This window comes from Echeneis naucrates, chromosome 10, assembly GCF_900963305.1.
Source record: "Echeneis naucrates chromosome 10, fEcheNa1.1, whole genome shotgun sequence".
NCBI lineage: Eukaryota > Metazoa > Chordata > Actinopteri > Carangiformes > Echeneidae > Echeneis > Echeneis naucrates.
The window spans coordinates 3,467,953-3,491,424 of NC_042520.1; the positions used below are offsets into that span (position 1 = coordinate 3,467,953).

Sequence of the window (23,472 nt, forward strand, 5' to 3'; positions counted from 1 at the left end):
ACTTGTTTTATTTACACGTGGAACGACTTTGGTGGAACTCTTAAAAGGAAAAAAGAAAAACAACTTCATCTCTTGCACAGAAATGTTTCTTTTCAGTCGTGTGATCTTTTCAGTTGCTCTTGATGATCTTAAACAGACTGTCCGGTTATTCTCTAACCCCTTTTAATACGCACCTCTAACTCCTTGTCAAATCGTCCTGGTCGCCGCAGGGCGGGATCGAGTGCATGGGGCCGGTTTGTGGCCCCAAGTACCAACAGCTGACCTGAGTGACCTTCCTGGAAGGACAGTGTAGAAAGTCAAGGTCAGTTTAGTCTTAATTAGCTTCGTATTCTGGTACTTACACAGATATGCAATTAATATAGCAGATGCAATAATCACCAAAATATTTTCCTTGTTTCTGACAGCAAAAATTAAATGAGGGAAGTTTTGACATGCGAGTTTTCATTTGGTTCCAGGCAACACAATGAGCTTTCCGGTCATTGTGTTTAATAGCTGTTTGTTTTTTTTTTTAGGCATTTTTTGCCTTTATTTGGATCTCCATATAGAAAGAAAGTCCAGACTATACCATGAGCCTCCACAGTTAGTTATTTTTAATAATAACTGAGGGAGTTGAGTTTCTTTCCCAATGAAACAGCTGCTGCAGTATAGTAAAAACAGAGACGTGAAGCAGACCAGCACAGCTACCACTGTCAGATCTGCTGCTCTGCCTGATTAGAATTCATTTCACAATCATACATTTGTGATGTTATCCCCCAGAAATTTTGACCCAGGTCTGATGGTGAGCGTCAATTATTTCCTGGTGTGGACTGCCTGCAGGATCACAGTTGTTTTTTCCACTTTTCAGGCAGAAATGAAACACAAATAAATTACAGTGCACGTAAGAGCACCGTGGAGCGGGAAGGGCCGTCTGGACATTTCACAAACCAATCAGTGCCGATGACCTTCAGTCCTCTGGTCTGGAAAACGGACAAGAGCAAGGGAAGGAGGCAGGGAGTTGGCGCATCTGTGTAATATCACCGACCAGAATGAGGGCTCTTTGCCCGAGGACATGGATTTGTACTGTGCTGATAAAGTTGCAGCAAATTGGCAGGTCATGGCAACCGTAGGTGATTTCTTTCCCAGGCTGCATCTGTGAGTGTGTGTGTGTGTGCATGTGTGGGGGGTGGATGGTCTTTCTTCTCTTCAGGCCCCTCAAAGGGCCCAACGGATGAATGACACCCCTGAGGTCCAACCCACGGTGTGTGGAGGGAGTCCAGCAGGCAGAGATGGTTTCTGCATGAGGAGGTTTCATGACTGCGACGAGCAGCTCGGTCGGTGTAACACAACAATAATCAACAAACAAAACAATGTGTGCGTTTTTCAAGCTGTGAGCTGGCAGCGTCCAGTAAGGAGGAGACACGGATGTGTTAATCTTCCCCAGACTGGTGTAGACGCAGGTTTTTAAAGGAGAAGTAGGAAAACACACTGTAACATATACATGTACAACTCTTTACGTGCATTTTAGAGAGTTCAGGACTTACTGAGCCGATCCCGTCCATCAGAGTCAGGAGAGACGCAACGACTCGTTTCTCCACCTCATTCTGTGCTGCCTCTCGCTTCGGACACAAAGCATCCAGCTCGTCGATAAATATTATCGCAGGCTGCCTGTTCAACCAAGACAGAGCAGAAGACATGTTCAACACCGACACTCAGAGCTGGAAGAGTGACCAACAACATCTTTCTTTGCAGAGCAGATGGTTAAAAATAAATCAAATTTCATTAGTTCTGTTCTATCAAATGTATACAATGTTTTTATTTGTTCAGTCAAAGAGGGCTGAGCGATATCTGGACAGTTACCTCTGAGACGCTGCAGTAAATATCTGCCTCAGCCTTGCTTCAGTTTCCCCGTAGAATCTGCCAAAAGCATAAAACAAGATTTACAACAAAGTGAACCTGGAAAGTGAATATTCAATTCAACAATATATTTTCTATGATCATACTTGCTCATGATCTCTGGGCCATTGATCACAGTCATGTAAGCTCCGACCTCATTGGCGATGGCTCGTCCAATCATAGTCTTCCCGGTGCCCGGGGGCCCGTACAGAAGAACTCCCCTGGGCGGTGGGATCCCTGCATCGAGATCGGCTCACCGTTAAATTTTTGATTCTGAAATTCTAGTTTCTACTTTTTCACAGTGATACCCAACGTGGCGCCCTCTGACCTACCGTAGTTGCTGAACAGCTCGGGGTGTTTCAGAGGAAGCTCAATGGTCTCTCTGATGACATCCAGTTGTTTGCTGAGCCCACCAATCATGCTGTATGTGACCTTTGACCTTTTCGCCTCGGCATCTGGATCCTGCTGTCGGGCTCTCTCTCTGAAACTGACTTTAGTGGAGCAGGACAGGCAGTAGAAAGTGTCAGTACTCAGTACACCACCAGAGGGCGCTGTGGGGATTACCTCCATCTGCTCTGACTGGAGTGAACTCTCCAGACCCACGGCATCATCTGCTGACCCTTCAGGAGGATTCTGGGAGTCGTAGGAGGGACTGCAGGGAGAGGGGATGGAGGAGAGGGAGGGGAGCTGGATGGGTCGGCACGGAGTGCTGGCTGCAGGGCCGAGCTCTCCAGGCGTGCTCTGCGCCTTATCAGCGTCGTCGTCCACTGTGAGCATGCTGAGCTGCAGGGAGAGGTCTGCTGACGTGGTGTCCAGCACGGAGTTGATCACAGAGGACTCCTCGGTGTCGGGACCAAGTCCTGGGGGAGGAGCTGCCCTCTGCAGGGTGACACCATCCTCCCCTCTTATGGCTTCAACCCGGAGACCACACGACCGGCCAAAGTAGCTCAGGGAGAGGACATTTCCGGGCAAAACGATGTTTCCAACTGGCACAAGGAAACAAACCAGGAGAGTCAACAGTAGATAGATACTCAAATGTGCTGCAAGATGCCCTAACAGTATAAACACAGCAGCAATGTACTGTACATCAGCATTCAGCATACCGACTCACCCAAAGATCTCAAGAGGAAATTCTTGAACTCATCTGTCTCTAGTGTGTCATCTTTTGACCTGAGCAGAAGTTACAGTGAGAATAAACTACTAAAGGCTGAGCAATCAAATGAAATATTGACAAAATGGTGATATAGTAAAAGGAAAGTGCAGTATCCAAATCACAGAGACACAGAGAAGCCAACATCTCTGGCCATTGTTAAAACAGCAGCAACACACAGAACATAAAACACGGATAATATTAAATGGATAAATACAATATAGGGAATGCTCATTAAAGATTCAAACTGTAGCTGCCAAATACTGCCAGCAGATGGCAGCATTACCATATAATGCTTTAGGGTTTGTTTTTGTTTTAAGGATGCAAAATTGCTGAAAATATATTGAGTAAATTGAGATCTATTGTGTAAAGTGTGGACTGTGAAGCAGGTGATGCGTACCTGTTGGATAGAACCACCTCTGCAGCCTGAAGCACGGGGCCCGTTATCGGCTGCAGCATCACCTCGTCACCCGACTTCACTCTCAGGTTGGTCTGGACGTGTTTCTGAAGACCAACTTTTCCTCCTGGAAAAGGGGCGACGGGCCACCCCAAGCACACCTGTAGGAGAGAAATTATTGATAGGCAGTTAGAGGAGAGGGGAGGAGGAGGAGGAGAGGAGGAGGAGGAGAAGAGAAGGAGGAGAGGAGAAGAGGAGGACGAAGAGGAGAAGAGGAGGAGGAAGAGGAGCAGAGGAGGAGGAGAGGAGGAGAGAGAGGAGGAGGAGAAGAGGAGGAGGAGAGGAGGAGGAGGAGAAGAGGAGGAGAGGAAGAGAAGAGGAGGAGAGGAGGAGGAGAGGAGGAGAGGAGGAGGAGGAAGAGGAGGAGGAGAAGAGAAGGAGGAGAGGAGAAGAGGAGGACGAAGAGGAGAAGAGGAGGAGGAAGAGGAGCAGAGGAGGAGAAGAGGATGAGAGGAGGAGAGAGAGGAGGAGGAGAAGAGGAGGAAGAGAGGAGGAGGAGGAGAAGAGGAGGAGAGGAAGAGAAGAGGAGGAGAGGAGGAGGAGGAGGAGGAGAGGAGGAGAGGAAGAGAGGAAGAGAAGAGGAGGAGAGGAGAAGAGGAGAAGAAGAGCAGAGGAGGAGGAGGAGGAGGAAGAGTAGAAGAGGAGGAGGAGAGGAGAAGAAGAGCAGAGGAGGAGGAGGAGAAGAGCAGGGGAGAAGAGGAGGAGAGGAGGAGGAGGAGGAGGAGGAGGAGGAGGAGGAGGAGAGCAGGACCTCTTGTTGCCCTGCAGGACTCGTCAGTAGGACCGGTCTCCCGATACACACGATGGCTGACTTCATTGAGTTGAGGCTCATTTGTGCTAAAGTCGATCTGCAGGTTTTGGGTGTTTTGTCATCAGCTGTGAATAAATGAAAAACAAAAACATGCTGTTAAGTCAAGATGACAAGAACCTGTTTAGATCATTCAAGTGAAGGCAGTAAAAACAAAAAAAAACTTGCTGCTGTAAAATCCTCCATTGAACTGTAGCAGCACAGCTCAGATGTGCAGACTCTTTAATCGTCCACTTCCATCTCTTTTCATTCTTTGTTTTACAGATGACATTCAGACACTTTGGTCAACAAATAAAATATAAGAAAATGCTGAATATTAAACCCACTTTCATCAAACTGTCTGAGTTGTGTGTTCACATTGCAGATGACATTGAGTGACCAACATCATACTTCCATTTAAATAAGTTATCGACGCCTTGAGGGGCCAAGTGAGAATTAAAGATTAGAGAAACTAAACTTTTATTAATATTAATAAAACTCCATCATGGCATTCATGATGCAGTGAGAGCTGTGACTCTGTTTGGCATCATTAGATTGTGAACACTGATTTGTGTTTCTGCACTAAAACAAGCAAAAACAACAACAACAACAACAACAACAACAACAAAGGACAATCATTGATTTAATTCGTTTCCAGATGTGGACGAATAAGTTTAAATGGCATCCAAACAAAGAAAAGAAACTGCTGCAGACCGACTTTACCTTTTTCTGTGAAATCAGTGACAGTGAAGGAGTTTCTGTTTGAGCCTCTGCAGCTTCCGTCCTCCTGACAGACGACCGAGCTGTCAGCTGATCGTCTCGATTTGTTTTTATTTTTCTTCGACGACATTTTTAATAACTAAGATTTTCTCCACGTGAAGCAGCAAACGTGTAAACACGGAGCGCCGCTGCACGACTTCCTGGTTACGCTTTGGCCCCGCCCTGCTTTACTTTTTTTTTTACCGTAAATCCGGTATTGACTGTCGTAAAAGCTGTGTTGCTGTTGGAGTTAATTTTTAATTTTTTTTATTCGTTCTTTTTAAAACCTTAAATGATTGTTTTCATTTGATTACTTGTTTTTATTTTTGGCCGGAGATGTTTTACTCTAAAAGACTGAACTAATAAAACAAAAAAAAATAAAATAAAAATAAAAATGAAGGGAGGGAAACTCAATTGAAAAATCTTGCAATTTTAGTTTTTCTTTATTGCTGTTGCTGTATAAAGACAGAATTCACAAACACTGCACGTATAGAACGTTTAAATAATATAAAGGCTTACCTTCGGCATTCATAAAATAGACCAATCAGCGCCGTTTTTTCGATTTAAGACGAATTATTTTACTTTGTTGTGTTTTTTGTGCGTAATGTCACGACTGAAAAAGTGTCCTATTTAAAAAAAAAACTCCTTAGAAAACATGTAGGGTTGTTTTACATTCAACATCAGCCTTTAACATCCACTTTGAGGTTGGCCCGTTTTAAATATAAATTAATTAAATTGTTGGATGTTTGAATGGAGTTCGCTGCAGCATTCCTCGTGAGCTCTTTCTCTAACCATTACGGTATTTACGCAACTTCCGGGGCGGACTTTACGTAACTGTCCCGCACCGCACCGCAGCTTGATGCCGGCTCGGCTCTGACCCGTCACTCGCTCCTCTGGAGGTTTTTTTTTTTTATTTCTGGATGTGTTTATTTTTGCAGAGGAAACATGGCTGCTCGTAGCTCTGCCTCCAAGCTCTTCTCTCTGACGAGAGGACGCTTCTTCTCTCCGGCGTCCCGCACGGCGAGCGGGAGCTGCGGGGGGCTGACGGGGAAAGTGGACCGGTTCGGCGGGGTCACGGTGAACCTGGCTGAAGTCGGTCTACCTGCTGACGTCAGCGAAAGTTTGTTCAGCCGACTACTGCAAGGTTCGTTTGTTTTCTTCCTGGATGTCGCGAGACTGATACACAATAAACAAATTGTGTATTCTCGTTAACTCACGAATCACCAACCTGCTGCAGCCTCTCTACACACACTGTGTGTGTGTGTGTGTGTGTGTGTGTGTGTGTGTCTGTCTGTCTGTGTGTGTGTCTGTGTGTGTGTCTGTATGTGTGTGTGTGTGTGTGTGTGTGTGTGTGTGTGTGTGTGTCTGTATGTCTGTGTGTCTGTCTCTGTCTGTGTGTGTGTGTGTGTGTGTGTGTGTGTGTGTGTGTGTGTGTGTGTGTGTCTGTCTGTGTGTCTGTCTGTGTGTGTCTGTATGTGTGTGTGTGTGTGTGTGTGTCTGTCTGTCTGTCTGTCTGTGTGTGTGTGTGTGTGTGTGTGTCTGTGTCTGTCTGTGTGTCTGTATGTGTGTGTGTGTGTGTGTGTGTGTGTGTCTGTCTGTCTGTGTGTGTGTGTGTGTGTCTGTGTCTGTGTCTGTCTGTCTGTCTGTCTGTGTGTCTGTATGTGTGTGTGTGTGTGTGTGTGTGTCTGTATGTCTGTCTGTCTGTGTGTCTGTCTCTGTCTGTGTGTGTGTGTCTGTCTGTGTGTGTGTGTCTCTCGTTTCTGCAGCTGAATGTTCACCTGATATTATTTTTCTTTGAAAACTTCTATGAAATCATTTCTGGTTCATTCAGAGCAAAGTGGCTTTAATATTTTCACTTACAAGGACGGCTAAAGCTTTTATCAAACCATCATTAATTAGCTCCTAATTTTTCTTTCTGACTGATTTATGCTGATGGTTTTCTTTAAGTTTGTGCACTTCTAATCCTGACTTTTCAAAAGCAGTTATTTCTTCTTCTTTCTTTGCTGAAAAACTAAATTAATACCATTAAATGAACAGTTAAAAGGTTTGTAATTTGTTTTATTTCCTTCTTCATCCTTTTCGACTGTTCCAGCAGTTATTTCATCGTTGCTCCATTTGGAAAATCTGTTTCTATGACATCAAGCCAACTTCCCCCGAACTGTGCCTGTTGCTTTTCGTTCTCTCTTTATCTTTTTAAGCGTCCTGTTTTTTGCTTTGTTTAATCCAGTTAAGAGGAAATGTGATTTAGAACTATCTGTTGTTTTTCCATGTTTCTGCTGTTCGCTGTCCAACTGGAGAAACTCAATCTGGCCTCGGCTTCTCCACAGAGTCTTTGTCGCAGTGGAAAGCTGAGGGGAAGGTGGCGGTGTGGCTCCGAGTGCCCATCTCGCTGAGTCGATGCGCCGCCGCGGCCTCCACCCACGGCTTCACCTTCCACCACGCCGCACACGACCAGGCCGTCCTGGCCCTCTGGCTGGGGGACGGCGAGAGCAGGCTGCCCGGGTTCGCAACTCACCAAATCGGGGTGGCAGGTAAACATTCCTCCATTCTCCAAGTTCATTTGACTAAATAACACTGAGCACGTCTCCGAGCTTTTAGGGTTGTCAGGGCTGACAAAGAGGGTGAAATGTAGTTTTCACTTCAGATTGTTTTGTCGAACGAGTTAAAGTGTGAGAGTGGAAGCTTCTGCACCAATCTAAGTGACTGTTAATCCAGAGTTTGGCCTGTCAGCAACATTTCTGATGTGTGTTTGCTTTCTAAACACTCAAGCTATCACAGTTGATTGTTGCTGAACACACATTTTTACACAGAGAGAGTACGTAAAGTACACAATCTTTAAAGCGAGTAATCCTACACGTCCCAGATTATCATCTGGGTCTGAACCAAACGCTCTAAAGTCATTTTTTTTTTTTTTCACATCAGGATCCAAATATTGTTTCCTCATAAAACTGCCTAAAGTCTGAGAAAATGAGCGATTTCACAACGTTCAGGAAAGTGACAAAAAGCGGGTACTGGATCTGCTTGAGCTTCAACCGGATCTGGACCAAAACAAGTTCTTCTCTGGCACATCCTTCTCCCAAATTTGGTGGTTTTGTACCTTTTGTGTGATCTGGTTGACAAATAAAGAAACCACGGTGAAAACCTAACATCCCTGGAGGTCAGAACCGCAGCGCATTACGAACACGGTACAATTACATCAGAGTCAAAAATACAAAAGGTAAAAATATCAAAACATTCAACAGTCAAAAGCAACATTAATGAAACAACAATTAGATATTAGATATCTAAATATCTCTGGGTGTTAATTTCAATTAATTAAGGAAATAATCCTCCAGTTAATCAACAATGAAAATAACAGTTGATTAAATAAAGGAACTGTTCATCATCATCTTTGGTGCTCTGCTCAGAAATGCAGTATCAGATTATTTGACATGATTTAATGTGTGCGCTCTGATTCTGGCGTCTATCAGGCTTCTTTTCGCTGTAGAGCCTCCAGACTGAGCCCGGCAGAGATCCGTCTGCTCTGACTTTACCCCCGACTGACCAAAACTGCTACTGACATGGAAGCAAAGTTGACTTTGTGCCGGCATCAGGCCGCAGCAGAGCTGGATTTTATTTATTTCCTACAACAGGCCGGCCGCGGCCTGCCTGAAGTCAGTCGGCACATGTCGCAGTTTGTTTTTCTGTTGGGCTGTTGTGTGTTTTTCAACTTTTGGCCGGTTTCACTTGCGTAGATGGAAATTCAGTCATCAGGATTGTGAATGTCGAGAGAGAGGCGACAAAGGGGGGGAACTGCTGCTCTCCAGATTGTCCGCCAGGGGGCGAAGTGCTGTTTTGTTCCTTCACCACTTCACACTGAATGCATTTGAAGCATGTCAGAACATGTCCAGAGCATCTTTCAGCGAGGCAGGGGGACCACAATTTCCCCCTCATCAGCCCTCATCAGGGAGGGGGGAAACAATGATGAAACAAAGATCAGGAATCTGAAATACACAGCTGTGCAGACACTCGGTTCATCGCTGTCAAAAATGTGTCCGGTGATCTGCCTGAGATGAGAGGAAAAAGTCTGAATCTTCAGCCGAGTTCAAGTTCCTCACTTATTCTTACAGTGATTAAACATTTTATATCATCCTACGACTGACTGCCAGGCAAAGGAAACAAAAGCTGATGAGACTCTTAGACCTTAACTCAGATATGAAAAGAACTTTTTCAGGGGTCAGATTGATCCAAATCCGAAAGACTTAAGTTGTGTGGACTGTTTTTTTTTTTGTCCCCATCATGTGTTATTATGAAGCTTTGTGCACTATGATGTGTCGGCGCAGGCAGACGTTGTTCCAATAATCCAGGTTATCAATCCAACCAGATTTCTGGCCATGATGGGACCGACTCAAAGTTTTGCTCACGTTCTTTGTACGTTAATAAAATTCATGGTTTCCATTCTAGTTCATTTGTTAACACAGGACTGATCATAAAACAAAAAACAAAACAACGCAGGTCTCGGATCAGCTCTCGCAGTTGGCAGAGTTCCTGATCTGAGGGATTGGACCTGGTGTCTGGAAGAGAACGGCTGCAGCGGTGCATCAGTCATTCGATCAGTTGGAGTAATGTTCTTTCCACTCAGAATGTAAACAGCGTTTGAGGATGCTGTGGCTAAAAGATATAACAAGAGCTCTCCGTCCAGAGACACGCACCCATAGACGTCAGCCGTAGATGTCCTTTTGTGTTGAAATCTATGTGAAAATGGGCCTGATTCTCAGTTTATTACCGACCGGCTGCTTCAGGAAGAGGTCAGATCTCCGCCTGAAGGTGGAGGCCAGGTTAATATCGAGGTCAAAGGTGAAATATTCAGTCACTAAGTTTGTTTTATGATTAAACCTAAACAAGCTTATAACTATAGATAGATGTTACTCGGCCAGTCTGCAGCCGTGCTAAATTCCCTGTTCTCTAAGTAAATATCCTGCATCCACCCAAACACAGGAAATACATTTCAGATGAAGCACACACAAATGAGCATCATTGTGTTTTTATGGGTCGGCACTTCACGCTGTTAGTCATGAAACCTTTAACAATTGAGTTTTGGACTGAGTGTTACCTTGGCTCCCTCAAGTAGAGTATGAAAACTAATTCATCAGCTTCATCTTGTGCTTTAACAGTAACTTTAATGACTTTACCTGAAAAACTTTTCACTCCTGGTCAATTTATTTCCTATAAACCTTTTTTTTTTATGGCCCAGAGATAAACTGTAACCTGAAGTTGCTATCTATTTTATTAATATTATTATTTTATCTAACAAAAGCCACTTTGTTGATTGTTCTTGGACTTTTTGTCTCATAAATCCAATTCCCTTTCCCCCCTGCTCCGACTGAGCATTTTGTTTCCTGGACTGAAGGCTGCGTAATGATAGCCTCCCTCAGCAGCAGCGGCCTCCTCCTGTGAAGTGCCATATGGCACGGGGATCAGGGATGACATCAATTTCCACTTGGAAGTCCAAGTCAGGCTTTTAAGGCGACCCATCCCTATTTACACATCTGTGACACTCATTTAAGGAGGCCCGTCTCGTTTGGTCAGGCGGGGAGGCCGGAAAAGAGAGCGGCCCGTTTTTCCCTCCTCTTCGTCGTCGTCGCCGTCGTCGTCATCGTCGTCCTGAGCTGTCAGCTGCACACAACTGCTCCTCTCCGTCATTACCTGCTGAAAAAGAAAACACTCTACGAGGAGAGAAAAAGGAGGTCAACAATTTTGTCTTTTGTCTTCACCTCTGTCCTTTTTGATTTTCGACTGTTTTCAGACATGGATGCTCTTTGTTTTTGGAAATGGATGAAAGAAGAAGAAAAATCTTCCAATTCTGTAGTAGATGAAAAGAGTTTTTTGGCAGCTTTGGTAGTCAGGAACACAACATTACTATTTCGCTTTGAGTTAAAATAAAATGACTGGACATCATTTTCCCAGCATCAGACAAAAACTAACACTTCGGGACATTTAGCATTAACAGCTAAAGAGCCATGATGGTGAATAAAACAGAACCTGACAGGGAGTGAAAGAAGGACTCCAGGTGTGGAAACTGGAAAACCGTAAGCCCGCCAGTCTGCCGTACGAACTTGGAGGCGATGCCAGTGTTGTGTTGATAGCTTGATTTTGCTGCCCCCAAGTGGCCAGAACATCAGCTACCGCAGGAGCAAGGTTAAGGCTCCCAAAAGTCGAAGCATGATGTCTGAATTTACAACAACCTGAAACAGGCTGTTCTCCAGTTCAGCTGACTTTATGCATCAATAGTGTATTTTTCATCCCTCATCCAAACAGTTAAGTTACTTCATTTATCCAAACAAGTGAGACACAAAGCTTTGTGTAGAGACGATCCAACAATGGGCGGCCATGTTTATTTATTAAGTCCGCCGCGGACACTAAAGCACCAATGCGCTCTAAGCTGCTTTGAAACATGGCAAGTAGCTCTTCATTACGGTCGGCCATCCCTCCCAATAAAATGAAATCCTCACCTTCTTAAACGCAAGCATCAGGCGTAGTAATGTTGTTATCCTTTAGTTGTCGGGTTTGTCTGCGAACGTAGTTAATATTCAACATGGGGCCGAGCAGCCGTTCTGTTATCTGAGACTCAAGTCCAGGCTTTTTCCTCAACACTGTGCAAGTTTTAAGTCATCTCCGACCTAATAATTAACTCTCAGCTTCTCTGCCAGCAGGCCTCCATTTAAATTGTTCTCACGTTAACTCTTTCAGTACCAAGGTGGATCAGATTGCTGTATAAACTTGGGGAAAAGTGCTTACATCGTATTTAAAGTGGTTTTAAAATGGTTACTGTTTCTCTCTGTTTCTTATTTCCCTCCTCCTCCTCCTCCTCCAGGTGCAGTGGTTGACGAGTCCAATGGAAAAGTCCTTGTGGTCCAAGACCGAAATAAGGTACATGTCCGTCACACAGCGGACGTCACCTCCAATAAGACAACAAGATATTTTTATTTTCTTCACGTTTTACTTCAAAATGAATGCACAGTGTCGAAGTAAAGTGAGGTGAAAACAGAAACTCCACTCGACCTTTGAGAACTGTACAGAATTTTAGGGCATGATGAATGTGACCCAGAGGTCTGAGTTTTCTTTCTGGCCCTACCAAGGTCCAAAGAATTGGTGAATTGATGGCTCTAAATTGCCTGTCGGTGTGAATGTGGACATGAATGGTTGTTGTTTATATATGAGGCCTGGGATTCTCTCCAACCCCACGAGGCCCTGAAAGCAGCAGAGATGGATGTTAATCAGGATTTCACAACATGAAAATAGAAGGAATACCTTATATTTTATTGGCAGAACATGTTTTTTTTTTAATAATAATAATTTTGGCAGGTAGTCCGGCAGCCATTACTGCTTCACCCGTTGTTGAGTGTTCCATCCTCAGCAGCGATGCTGTTGCTGAAAAGGTCAGATTAGTTTTGTTTGCTTAGTTACTTGTGTGTTGCCTCTGTTGATCCAAATGTGAAGTCCTCCCCAGAACCTCAGCTTCGCTTCGCGCCCCCCCCCCCTCCCTTCCCCCTTTCACATTTAGCACCACAACAACATTAGCTGACCTCAAGCAAACACAAGTGTTTACATGAGCTGAATGCGCTCAAACATCTTTGAGTGTGTGTTTCTGTCGACCCTCACAAAGTCCCACTGTGGCGGTCAAGCTGTTATTTGGTTCACTTCCAACAGGCTCCCTTTTTTTAGAAAACCCTTCCACACAGATTTGTTTATATTCTCACTCAGCCAAAATGACATTGCAGCCACTTTGTAAGGAGGTGATTGCAAAATGATGCAGTAATTTGGAAAGCAATTATTATTTTTTTTAGGAGTACCAAATAGCTCATATTGATATTACTGAGGCAGGAAGTAAAAGTCATTTCGCTTAAAATGGTGTCAAGATAAAAAAACTGGACACAGGTTGAATTATAACAAAACCATGACCTAAAATCAGAAATTTTGACACCTTTTGTTTAAATGATCACAACAATGCTAACACACACTAGGTGATGAAAATCAGTTCAGAGTTCAGAGTTGGCTGAAAGGAGAAGAACAGACACCATCATGGTTCTGTTCGGATGTTTTCATAATAAGACCAAATCTTAAGATATCTGTAGTTTGAGTAAATCAGTCCTTTTAAACCAAAACATTCCACCACCCCCCCTCAAATGTTTTTGTTGATGTCTCAGCAGCTCTGGTAGAAGAGGACTGAGGAGGGACACGTGCAGCTCCGGCTGGATTAGATGACTAATGTAGCTCAGAGTCTAATTGATAGGATATAAGTGGACCTGTTGGTTTTCATTTCAACATACAACATCTCCCACTCAGGAACCCGGAGAGCCTATAATGCATCTTGATGGCTTTTGTCAAGAAGCAGAGGGAAGCAGTTAGAGGTCTGGAAGTGTGGGGAGTATTTTATCTCTTCCTGGCCTCCTCCTCCTCCTACCCATCGAGCTGTTTACTGGAAATGGGTTCTGTAACAGTCTGGCCCTTGGCAGCTGAACGTCTGTGGCAGACCAACTCAGTTTAGACCTCATGAAAGGTTATGAACTTCCTGAGGGGAAATCAGGACATTATCGCTTTCGCATCAATAACGAAAGACGGGTAACAGATCCCTGGTGGACTCCAGGCGATTTCATCCATCAGAGAGATGAAAGATGCCGTGGACAAAAGCGTTTAATTTTACCGTTGTCCAACAGCAGTTAGACACCATCTCCAGGTAGATTTGGTGTGAACAGCTCTCATACGGCAGGCGTGCTTCCACCAGATCTGTGGGATTATTATTTCCCCAGTGGGAATAAGACCTTTTACCCTGGAAAAACCACAGCAATTACACTGATAAGAGTAATACAAAATCTCTTTATTTCTTCTCGCCTACCAGCACAAGTTAGAAACAGCTTCCAAAAATATAGTATTTTGTTGACAATACATAAAAATAAATGCCGTAGTGCATTTGTGTTCCCCATGAGGAACACTAAAATCTAAGAGGAAATGGCGATTCTGAAAATGTAGCGCAGCGTACAAAATTAATAAGTAACTACAAAAATAGATATACACACAAACACACACACACACACACAACACTGACTTCATAATTTAACCAGCAGCATACTGTTATTAAATATCAAGGATGAGTGGTGAAACAGTTTTTGGAAGACACATAATTCACCGCATCAAAAGTCTCCAAAGTGAGGAACTGAATATAAAACGTGCTCAGATCAGAGCATTAAACATCTCTGTGTGTATAATCATTAACTCAGATACATAAGACGTAACACTTTGTACGCAAAATCTAGTACTGACGACTGCGGCCTTTAAAGTGTTTCCACTGCTTTCAACAAACAAGTGACCTAAAAATGCTTTACCGAAGAAACATTTACAGCAGTGCCACCTATCACTACGTTGATGTTAAAGTTTGATTATTTTTGTGCTCTTGAATTTCAGACAAAGAATGCTTGGAAGTTCCCCGGTGGTTTGTCTGATCCAGGAGAAAATATCGGTGAGAGTCACGTTCAACAGAGCAAAAAAAAAAAAACTAATACAGTACATCTGTTGCTAAATCCTTTCAGTTTTACTACTGTGATTAAAGGTGATACATTTACATTCATTTGAACTTAACAAAATAAGGTACATGATATATATGCAAAGAGTCTCTCCCGATTCACCTTCTTAAACATTTTAAAAGCAGCTTTAATTTTATATACATGACTCAACCCAAAAAGCAGCGTCAGAGGTTCTTTACAAAAAAATATGTTTTATTTTCCCTCCCCATATATTTTAACATCAATCTGCAGGGTGACTCTGACAAGGGAGCTGAAGTGCCCTCCTCCTTATCAGGATCTTTTGAATGCCTCTTCATGCACACACTGTGACTGATCTTTTTCTCAGGTGCCACAGCCGTTCGAGAAGTTTTGGAGGAAACTGGCGTTCGCTCTGAGTTCCGGTCCTTGCTCAGCATCCGGCAGCAGCACAACCACCCCGGGGCCTTCGGCATGTCGGACATGTACATCATCTGCCGACTCCGGCCGCTCACCTACGACATTAACTTCTGCACTCAGGAGTGCCTGCGCTGCGAGTGGCTGGGCCTCGCCGAGCTGGCCAAGACGGACAACACCACTCCCATAACGTCCCGCGTGGCCAAGCTCCTGCTTCACGGCCTGGAGCAGGGCTTCGACAAGATCGACCTCACCATGGAGGAGCTCCCTGCGGTCTACTCTGGGATGTTTTACCAGCTGTACCACAGACAGCTTCCCCCAACACCAAAATCCTAGCTGATGATGTGCTCCGGATCTGACCTGATGATGATCACACTGTGTTACGTTGACAGACGGTTTTTAGTCATATTTAGTTAATATTTGCAGTGTGTTTCATACACTAACTGTTACGATGGTGCAATGATCTGTGAATTGAAGCACATTCACTGTTTTGTTTAGTTTTTTTAAAGGGACTACACCACTGTGTTACCTGCAAGACTGCACAGTCTCGCACGGTTTATTCAGCATTTACTGGATGTCAGCAGCTGCCAGGCAACGGTGGCTGTGAGCAGCTGATTTTATATTTAAAGGTACTATCCTGAAATCTACAGGGAGTTTAGCTCATTTTAGCTTGTTATCTAGTTTAATTTATTAATGGAATAATAATATTAGCTGCTTTGCTAAAGCAGCCCACTATGTAGGTATAAAAATACAAAGCATCTTTCGTCCCCCAGGGATCCTGCTTTTCATTGATCATCATGCTTCGCTGCAGTGCAACATTAAGACATCTTGCACTAATCTCAAACGATACAGCCACCGAGGGAATTCCGATAGATAATTCTGAGAAGTGCAGGAAACCTACTACCGCCCCTTCACCACTGACACACTGGATGTGCGGCGTGTGTATTGCGGCTGATGTTGCCGATTTGCTGCAGACAAAGATGTGTACGCGTGTGTCGGCCGTATATCTCTGAGTTTACAGGTGACTTGAATGTTGGATTTCACTTCGTTTTCAATTCTCACCAAACTGTCTCCACACGCAGCTGCTAAAACTCTGAGACACTGAATCTCCTGTCCCACCACGCACACAACAACACATCCAGGGTTTCACCAGCTGAAGTGACGTAAAGATGCTGACTGTAAAACAAACTAACAAACAAAAACAAAAAGGTGCCTGCATTTTGATTTTAGTGTTTTCACTATGAAGATTTAGTTTTGTCAAACAAAATATTGTGTAATTATATAAAATTTCTATTTGTGGAGCTTTCTTGTCTTTTATAAAGTCACAATATTTCAGGGTCTGAGTGAATCCTCTTAGTCCTGTTCATCTGGGAGGTGTGAAACTCAGACATACAGTCCTTTGGTGAAGGGGAAGAGTCAGATCTGTGACCAGAAAGTTTCCCTCGGCCACAGTGGGAATATCTGTGCTGATCAAACCAACAAATAATGTTGGTAGTTTTAGTTTTGTTTTTGGGTTAGTTTTTTTTTCTTCTTTTGGAGCAGCCAGATGTGAGTGTGTGCCAAGGTTTTGGAAGTAAAGCTGAATTGGAGAAGGCATGCTCAAGAGAAAAAAAAACACAAAAAAAATGAACTGTAAAGATGAAACAGTTTGAAAGGATCACAGCTATTTCGGGCAACACTCCCGTCACATCTTCTTCTTTGTCGTTGCCGCTAAGACTTGAATATTTCTCAATCAGATCCCAGACTAGTACTTGGCAGACATTGGAAGAAAGAGAATGGCCTTCTGACCTGGTCCAGTTTTGTTTCCGGACTTGTACTGGCCTGTTCGCTTCAGCGCCACGTACATGTTTGGGTACTTCCTGGAGCGATAGGTGTTGTAGTTGTTGCTCTCGAGCCGTTCCAGGAAATAGCATTCATCTGTGGCTCGTCTCTGGAGAGGAAGACACGGAAAATAACTTTCTTTGAGGCATGCTGAATTAAATTTTTGTGCTCTGTGCTGGGAGGGTCAAATTTTTTGCTATCCTGGTACAATGTAAATAATCTGGCAAGATGAAGAAATATGCAAACAGTGTGACATGAGTCTGTAATATGAGCTATGACAATGTTACTCCTTATTGTCAGTGCTCCAGTTTATGGAAACTGACCTTAATTCATCAGGTGCATTTAAAATAAATATTTTTTGTGTTTTAATAATAATTATCTGCCTGTGTGTTCTAAACATTTAATCAAATAAGTGACTTTGTTTGGATTAAATGTTAATTGAATTACTGTAAATGTGCAGAAAATGTGTATGCAGCCATTTTATGACATCAAATTACCACATAAAATACTAATGAAACTAAATGTCACCTTTATGTTGAAGGAGACTTAACTTAGAAGAATTTTGTTAACATATATACATTTAGTTTCTTTCCTCTAAGGAAACCAGGCCTGGCTGAGAAGTTCTTTACAGCTCTGGACAGTTTTTTTCCCTTCAGTTTATCTGAATCTAAAACAAAACTCAGAGGTGAATGAAGAACGGCACGATAATCCCAAACAACAAACCAAAGAAAGCAGAAATGAATTATCAACCCGAGGACACGAAGCTCGGTTTTTAGTGACATGATCGCTCTGCTGTCGTGTCACTGACCCCATCTCAACATTATCCTTTTGTACACAACACAAAGAAAACATGAAATACACAGTGTCTGGTCAAAATCTCACTCTTCTGGGCGTTAACTGCTCTCACCCTCTCCCACAGGAGGCTTTTGTTTTAGTTTTCTGCCTTAAGTCATGCCTTAAGTCATACCTGACCATGAAGCTTAGTCATTTTCTTTTAGTTTGCAATCATCATGCATGACTACACAATCACAAAAAATCAGGAATAAAAATATGAACTGTAGGAATATGAGCAAAGTATTCATATCTATAAGATAATATATTTGGGATTTTATGGACCAAAAGTAATCTGTAATAGTTTCACATCTCTGGGTGACTGTTTTGAGTGATCTTACTTGGCTGAAGGTTTATTTTTGAATAAATGTTGAAAACAATTTGAAACTCGTGCAGAGCTTCTCACTAGAACAATAATCTAAATCAATTACATTATTTACATAAGCGAAAATAAATTGCTCCAAATCTAATCTAATCTCTCCAATCCTGGTTTATCCATATTTGGGACTCCTCCATTCATGGTGCTAAATTAGGGGAATTATTTTATTTTTTTATAAATTGTACTCTACATACAACATAATATTGTTTTCTTTTGCACATGGTAATAAGAAAAGTTTGGGTTATGTCTTGTTGGATGGCACCTCACTGCTGCAGCTTCTCATTGGAGGGAAATGCATCTTTCAAATTACATGGACTCTTGGCAAATCTTCACCACCACCGAACCACATCAGCTGCCAACACTTCATGCTGCCACTGCACCACTAAAAGCTACAACACTGGCAACACTTGGCGAATCCACTCAGATAACTTTATCATTAATATTATTTTTCCTTTCTCTGCCAAATGAGTTTTTACAAGCACATAAAGCTGCCTCTGCATTTCATCCATAGTTCATATACAGCACATCAAATGTAATTTTTCTTATGGAACATCTGAGCAGTGAACAACTGTAAACAGTTTGCCTGCCGGTCTGTCTGATAATCCTTCATTTCCTGCAGACATTCAAAGCTCTTAAAATCCTCTGCAGACGTCTTGCTGCTGGACCCAAAGCTCAGTGTATGCTACCAGTAAAACCTTCCAATAGACTGAGTGCACTTTGCAGAAAAGCAGATGCAACACAGATAACAAGGACGTTCCAATTAGGAATATCGTTTCTCTTTAATTCTCTTTGATTCATTTCAGTCTCTTCCTCCACCTATTTTCTAAATGTTATCCTTTCTGTTGATTTCAAAACATTTCTCATTCACAAATTTTACTACGTCTGGGTAAAATACATTCTTCCACCACTTAATGAACCAATCTAGAGTTGAATGCAGCTCCTAAAGTATCTTTGTTGTTCAGTTCTTGTCTCTGAAATCTGGTACGGCCCAGTTCTCTACCATCCTCATTACCACCGTAACTGTCAGGTTGCTGCAGGAGATTTGAAGAATTCACAGTGAAAGCCTCTAAATACTCCAAATCCCATCATTCACCCCCACAGCTTTTTTTGTCCCACTGGCATCTGGACTCACGGGGGAATCTTGTCATTAAATGTGTTTCTTTCCTAGCCTGAACTGCGTGTGCCCGTGGCTCACAAATCGAGGATTAGATTTAAGTCATGTAAATTACTCAGCAGTGCAAAGACCGGTATCATGATGTTGTTGGCCACAGCAGCTTGACAGCAGACAAGACAAGACTCCAGGATGGAAAGAAAGAGAAAAATGATGAGGTTTGTTGGTCCCAAATTCTGGTCAAAACAGAAGAGAACATGACTAAACGGAGCTTATCTAATGTGACAATCATTTCGTTGTTCTAAGTACTGACTATGACACACGAGCGTCACCCTAATTCTTTCCCTGCGAGGGAGGATTTCTTGTCAGGTGGCTGGTAAATGTTTAGTTTCCAAAACACAGCCGCTTGAACTTTGCTTGACAAAGCGCTGAGGCTTCTGCCAACTGGGAGACATTTAGGTAAGCAACACATTTGTAAGAGGAAGAAAAAAAATTTGCACAGTTTCAGAAAAATTATATGGTATGATTTTACAGGAATTAATTTAGATAATCCTCAGACGTCTTTGAAAAACAGAACCTGTTGGGTTTTTTGTTTTTTTTTTAATTCCAGCTCACTCACCGCTCCAAACAGTCGGCCATCTCTGTTCATCGCCAGATAACGGTTAGCACAAACTCCTTTGATCACCACCTCCCCCACTGAGGTCGCCTGGAGTTGAAGTTTAACTGAGGAAGACAGAAAAAACAAAAAAAAAAAAAAGAGTTTACTTGAAGTAAGCAAAGACACAAAACATTTGTATTTGGTTGTAAGGAAAGATAATGTCATGTCTAGTGCATAAAAAAAGGAGACAGAAACATCTGAAGTCCCTCTACTTGTATAATACATCACATTTAAATAGTTTTGTCTTTGGGGGTGACTAATCAGCGGCCTCTTATTACCGTAAATTTAGCTATGACTGACAAAACACAAGAAAACAAGTCACTCTGTGGGATGAAGCCATTAATACAGCAATTTTCAGCCATGGTTGTAACAAGTGAGGCCTTCACAGCTAAGAGTACAGAGGGGGACGCTCGCCGGGTGCACAGCCCCACTCTGTCACAGGCAAGGAAACATATAAAGCTAAAGTGGAAAATTGCCCATTTAGTCAACACATCCTGCAGATGTGCTCTGGGGCAGGGCGGTTGGCATAGAGTGGGTTCATCTGAGCTTTTTAGCCACCTGCTGTGGTGAGGTTGTTGAGAGCCGGGAAAATGAACAATCTCGTAGAAAAATAGCTAAAACAGAAATAAAAAAAATGCTGCAGGAGGCTCTACAGCTTGTGACAGCACACTTTTAAAAATGTCTGGGAGTGTGGTCCAGAAGCTTGTTTGCATTTCCTCTGTAGAGCATCAGTTTGAATTACAGTGAGGTTTGGAGGAGTCTGACGCTGCTGATTTAAACTTCCCCTCCAAAAAAAAAAAAAAAAGGGTGAAACTATTTGGGAGCACTGAAACATTCACCTTCCTGTCATTGTAAAAATTACATTATATATATTTCCCATATTCATGCCTGGAAGAATCTTAAAATACAACTTCAGACACCCCATTTTCAAACTTTAACTATTTCGGTGCCCCGACCGTCTCATTCAGCTCACAGGGGTTAACGTGTAATGATGAGCTTCATCTCCTTCAATATCATGTCACACATTTTAAATCTCTCAGTAAACCTAGTAGCAAAAACAGACTCCCATAGTGCTCCCATTAGTTACATGTAAGTATTATGTTTAAATTGTTGTAGTTTTTGTGAAAGCAGACAAAAATCAGCATTGATGCTAAGTTGGTTTATCTCTTGTGGCCTCCTCCATGTTTTGGCTGACACTCTGTCAGCAGTAATGAATGAAGCATCAAACAGCAGCATTATGGTCCGGTACCTGTCGGATGTGAGACGCTCTCCCATGTCCACACTTTCAGTTTGGCGATACTGTTTGCCACCACATGAAGCAAAACCACCAAAAAGGAAGCCGAGCCTCTCTTTAGTACCATTAAGGGGTTCTGTCACGAATTAATCCACATTAAGTCTTTGGATAGACACACATCTGTCTGCAATCAAGCTCGCTGTGTGGGTGATTCATATAACAGATCAAAGAGGTGTTCTTCCTCGAGGAAAAAAAAAACAAAAACCAACAACTTATAATTACTCTCAGTGTGCTTGGATAAGGCTTATTATATCCCCCACAGGCAAACCCCTCATTGACTGCTCGAGTCTCTGTGCCATTTGTGGCAGTGTTGATGGACAGTATGGTCCTTTGGTAAACTTTGGTATGAGACATCACAAAGAAGACAAATCCCAGCGGAGGATCTCTGGATATATTGGTTAACATTTCCAGCTCTAACTGGCAGGTATGTTGTGTTGTCTAAAAAGCTGGCAGGTCCATCAGAAGTTTAACAAAAGGTCCATTGATGAAGCAGAGTTCTGGTGACCGGAAGAAAAGAGTTAAATGATTAATGCCCATTCCGGAGTAATGACTCATTACAAATGTATTTCTTTCTGTACCCGCAACAGGCTACTACTAAAGGGAAAAGTTTTTTCTTGATTCAAACAAACTAAAACTACAACTTCATGTTCATAAGTCTGAGTGAATGTTACTCAATTAAAAGTTAACAGAATTAAATTAAACTAGCTTCTCGCTCCTTAACTTGGTTCCATATCAGACATCTGTTTCAGGCGCACCTGCTGGAAATGTCATGCTGGATCTTGAGGCAATACACTTCCAACCATGTGTTTTCCTAGGAAGAAACCCAACTTTCGTGCCCCCCCCACCCCCCCCCCCCCCCCCCCCCCCCCCCCCCCCCCCCTTCACCCCTCCCACTTACTGATGCAACTTAGGAGACATACACAAAAGTAATCAGTGATACAAACAGAAAGGTATCGCAGTTGTTCAGGCAAAAAAAGCACATTCATGCTTTCACTTTAACATCTTAAAACTTTCTCAATAAATATTGTTCAACTGATGGCAAGATAAGCAGTAACTGTATATTTATGGATAATTTAGATTAATAGTATAATGTTTCGACTTATTAGGCTTAAATTCATTGACCTCAAACACTGATAGGCACCTCTTGAGTCAGACTTTCACTCGTCCTGGTTTTTAACTCCCTGTTGTGCCTTCTCGTGTGACGTAAACCACACAGTGAGCAGTGTGAATGGCTGTGACTCAGCATGGTGAACAACATTTACTAAAAACACAACTGGCATATTCCATCAAAGTTCCCATTGATCGAGAAAATTTGAGGCATACTTGTCTGGAGTTATTACACTTTCCAGGGGTTGAGCTACACTCGTTTTCAAATGGAGACTGTCCCACAGTCAACTGGAAAATTCATCTTTCCTTTTTTTTTTTTTTTTTTTTCCCCTTCTTTTGGTTCAGTCTTACTGCCCTGTTGCATATTAAAATCATAAAGGAGCTTTGTGTGCTGTGCAGAGCAAGAAGAAGGGGACTGGCAGTACTTACTGTGGGGGTCGTTTTTCTCCCGGATTCCATCCACTCCCCCATCAGACTTTATCCTCAAAAAGAAGCCCCCGTTTTTACAATACAGCCTTTTGGGATCCTTGAAGCTCCCAGGAGGGAAGCCGCCGCTGCCGCCGTCTTCAGGTGTGGGGGGAAGTGTTGTGATTTCTCCCGTGGCCATCTCCTCCTCTTTCCCCCGCTTGCCGGCGACTGCTTCGTCTGCCTTCTTGAGCAGTGCAGGAGCCCTGCCGTGGCCTCCCACCTCCCACTAACTCTTGCCTGTTCCCTCCTCCCCTCCTCCAAAGAGCTTCACACAAACTGATTCTTCTTAACCCCAGAGGTCAGTCTGCTTGAAACCCCCACCCACCCCCCTGCAACCCCACCTCTCAGGGCAGCATGTGCTCTTTAAGTCCTGAGAAACTGAAGCAGGACCTAACAATCAAAACTCTAAATGGACCACTTGTAGCTGCTCGTCTGCTGTTTGTGGAGCTGGCAGCTGCTTTGCCAGTGTACTCTGAGCAGGCCTGTTAGGGTGGGGGTATGCATATGGATTCCCCCCTCTCATCAACTCTTCTTCCTGTGGAGTGTTTAAAGCAGGGCAGCTGGCTTAGATCTGTGTGGAAGGCTTTCCCCTTCGGGCCTCAGTTCGCATGCGCCCTTGAATCACCAACACAGACTTGCATGCTCACGCCCACCGACGCTCAGTGATTTCAGTAACCAACCCAACAGAAGCCGAGAGGAGAGAGGACGGCATGGAGGTTTGGGGAAAGATTGGGGGTTGGAGATGGCGAGCACGCAACTTCATGTAACGGAGAGCCAAGAACAGCGGCAACCACGTGAACAGAAGCAGTGTTTTCATTTATCCAGGCTGCAAGAGAATTTGTCATG

The 23,472-nt window shown here is 43.3% G+C and overlaps 3 protein-coding genes across 3 annotated transcripts in view; 1 reads left to right on the plus strand and 2 right to left on the minus strand.

The window, feature by feature from the left end:
• afg2a (AAA ATPase AFG2A) overlaps positions 1–5,152 on the minus strand; it is a 95,716-nt gene extending 90,564 nt beyond the window's left edge. Inside the window, exons 1-9 of the mRNA XM_029512296.1 lie at positions 4,990–5,152; positions 4,231–4,355; positions 3,423–3,580; positions 2,984–3,042; positions 2,205–2,858; positions 1,980–2,109; positions 1,837–1,893; positions 1,521–1,644; positions 174–275 (exon numbers count right to left, since the gene is read on the minus strand). Of these exons, the coding sequence (XP_029368156.1) occupies positions 174–275; positions 1,521–1,644; positions 1,837–1,893; positions 1,980–2,109; positions 2,205–2,858; positions 2,984–3,042; positions 3,423–3,580; positions 4,231–4,355; positions 4,990–5,116 (1,536 nt within the window). The 5' untranslated portion in view covers positions 5,117–5,152. The remainder of the gene's footprint in view (positions 1–173; positions 276–1,520; positions 1,645–1,836; positions 1,894–1,979; positions 2,110–2,204; positions 2,859–2,983; positions 3,043–3,422; positions 3,581–4,230; positions 4,356–4,989) is intronic.
• An 818-nt stretch (positions 5,153–5,970) lies between these two features.
• On the plus strand, positions 5,971–17,264 carry nudt6 (nudix (nucleoside diphosphate linked moiety X)-type motif 6). The gene is made up of 5 exons (XM_029513221.1): positions 5,971–6,169; positions 7,353–7,556; positions 11,879–11,934; positions 14,467–14,521; positions 14,911–17,264. Exons 1-5 carry the CDS (start codon positions 5,971–5,973, stop codon positions 15,291–15,293), a joined length of 897 nt encoding a protein of 298 aa, XP_029369081.1. The 3' UTR covers positions 15,294–17,264.
• On the minus strand, positions 13,868–22,867 carry fgf2 (fibroblast growth factor 2). The gene is made up of 3 exons (XM_029512306.1): positions 22,588–22,867; positions 19,719–19,822; positions 13,868–16,887 (listed from the first exon to the last, which is right to left on the minus strand). The coding sequence occupies exons 1-3, from the start codon at positions 22,763–22,765 to the stop codon at positions 16,702–16,704; spliced, it is 468 nt and encodes a 155-aa protein (XP_029368166.1). The 5' UTR covers positions 22,766–22,867; the 3' UTR covers positions 13,868–16,701.
• Positions 22,868–23,472: the final 605 nt, after the last annotated feature.

What these genes read in the sequence shown, in the direction of transcription:
- nudt6 (XM_029513221.1), top strand. Translation starts at nt 5,971, where the DNA reads ATGGCTGCTCGTAGCTCTGCCTCCAAGCTCTTCTCTCTGACGAGAGGA. An exon ending in TGGTCCAAGACCGAAATAAG is followed by an intron (nt 11,935 to 14,466) that starts GTACATGTCCGT and finishes CTTGAATTTCAG; the next exon opens with ACAAAGAATGCTTGGAAGTT. An exon ending in TGATCCAGGAGAAAATATCG is followed by an intron (nt 14,522 to 14,910) that starts GTGAGAGTCACG and finishes TCTTTTTCTCAG; the next exon opens with GTGCCACAGCCGTTCGAGAA.
- fgf2 (XM_029512306.1), bottom strand. Translation starts at nt 22,765, where the DNA reads ATGGCCACGGGAGAAATCACAACACTTCCCCCCACACCTGAAGACGGC. An exon ending in GGAGAAAAACGACCCCCACA is followed by an intron (nt 19,823 to 22,587) that starts GTAAGTACTGCC and finishes TGTCTTCCTCAG; the next exon opens with TTAAACTTCAACTCCAGGCG. An exon ending in ATGGCCGACTGTTTGGAGCG is followed by an intron (nt 16,888 to 19,718) that starts GTGAGTGAGCTG and finishes CTTCCTCTCCAG; the next exon opens with AGACGAGCCACAGATGAATG.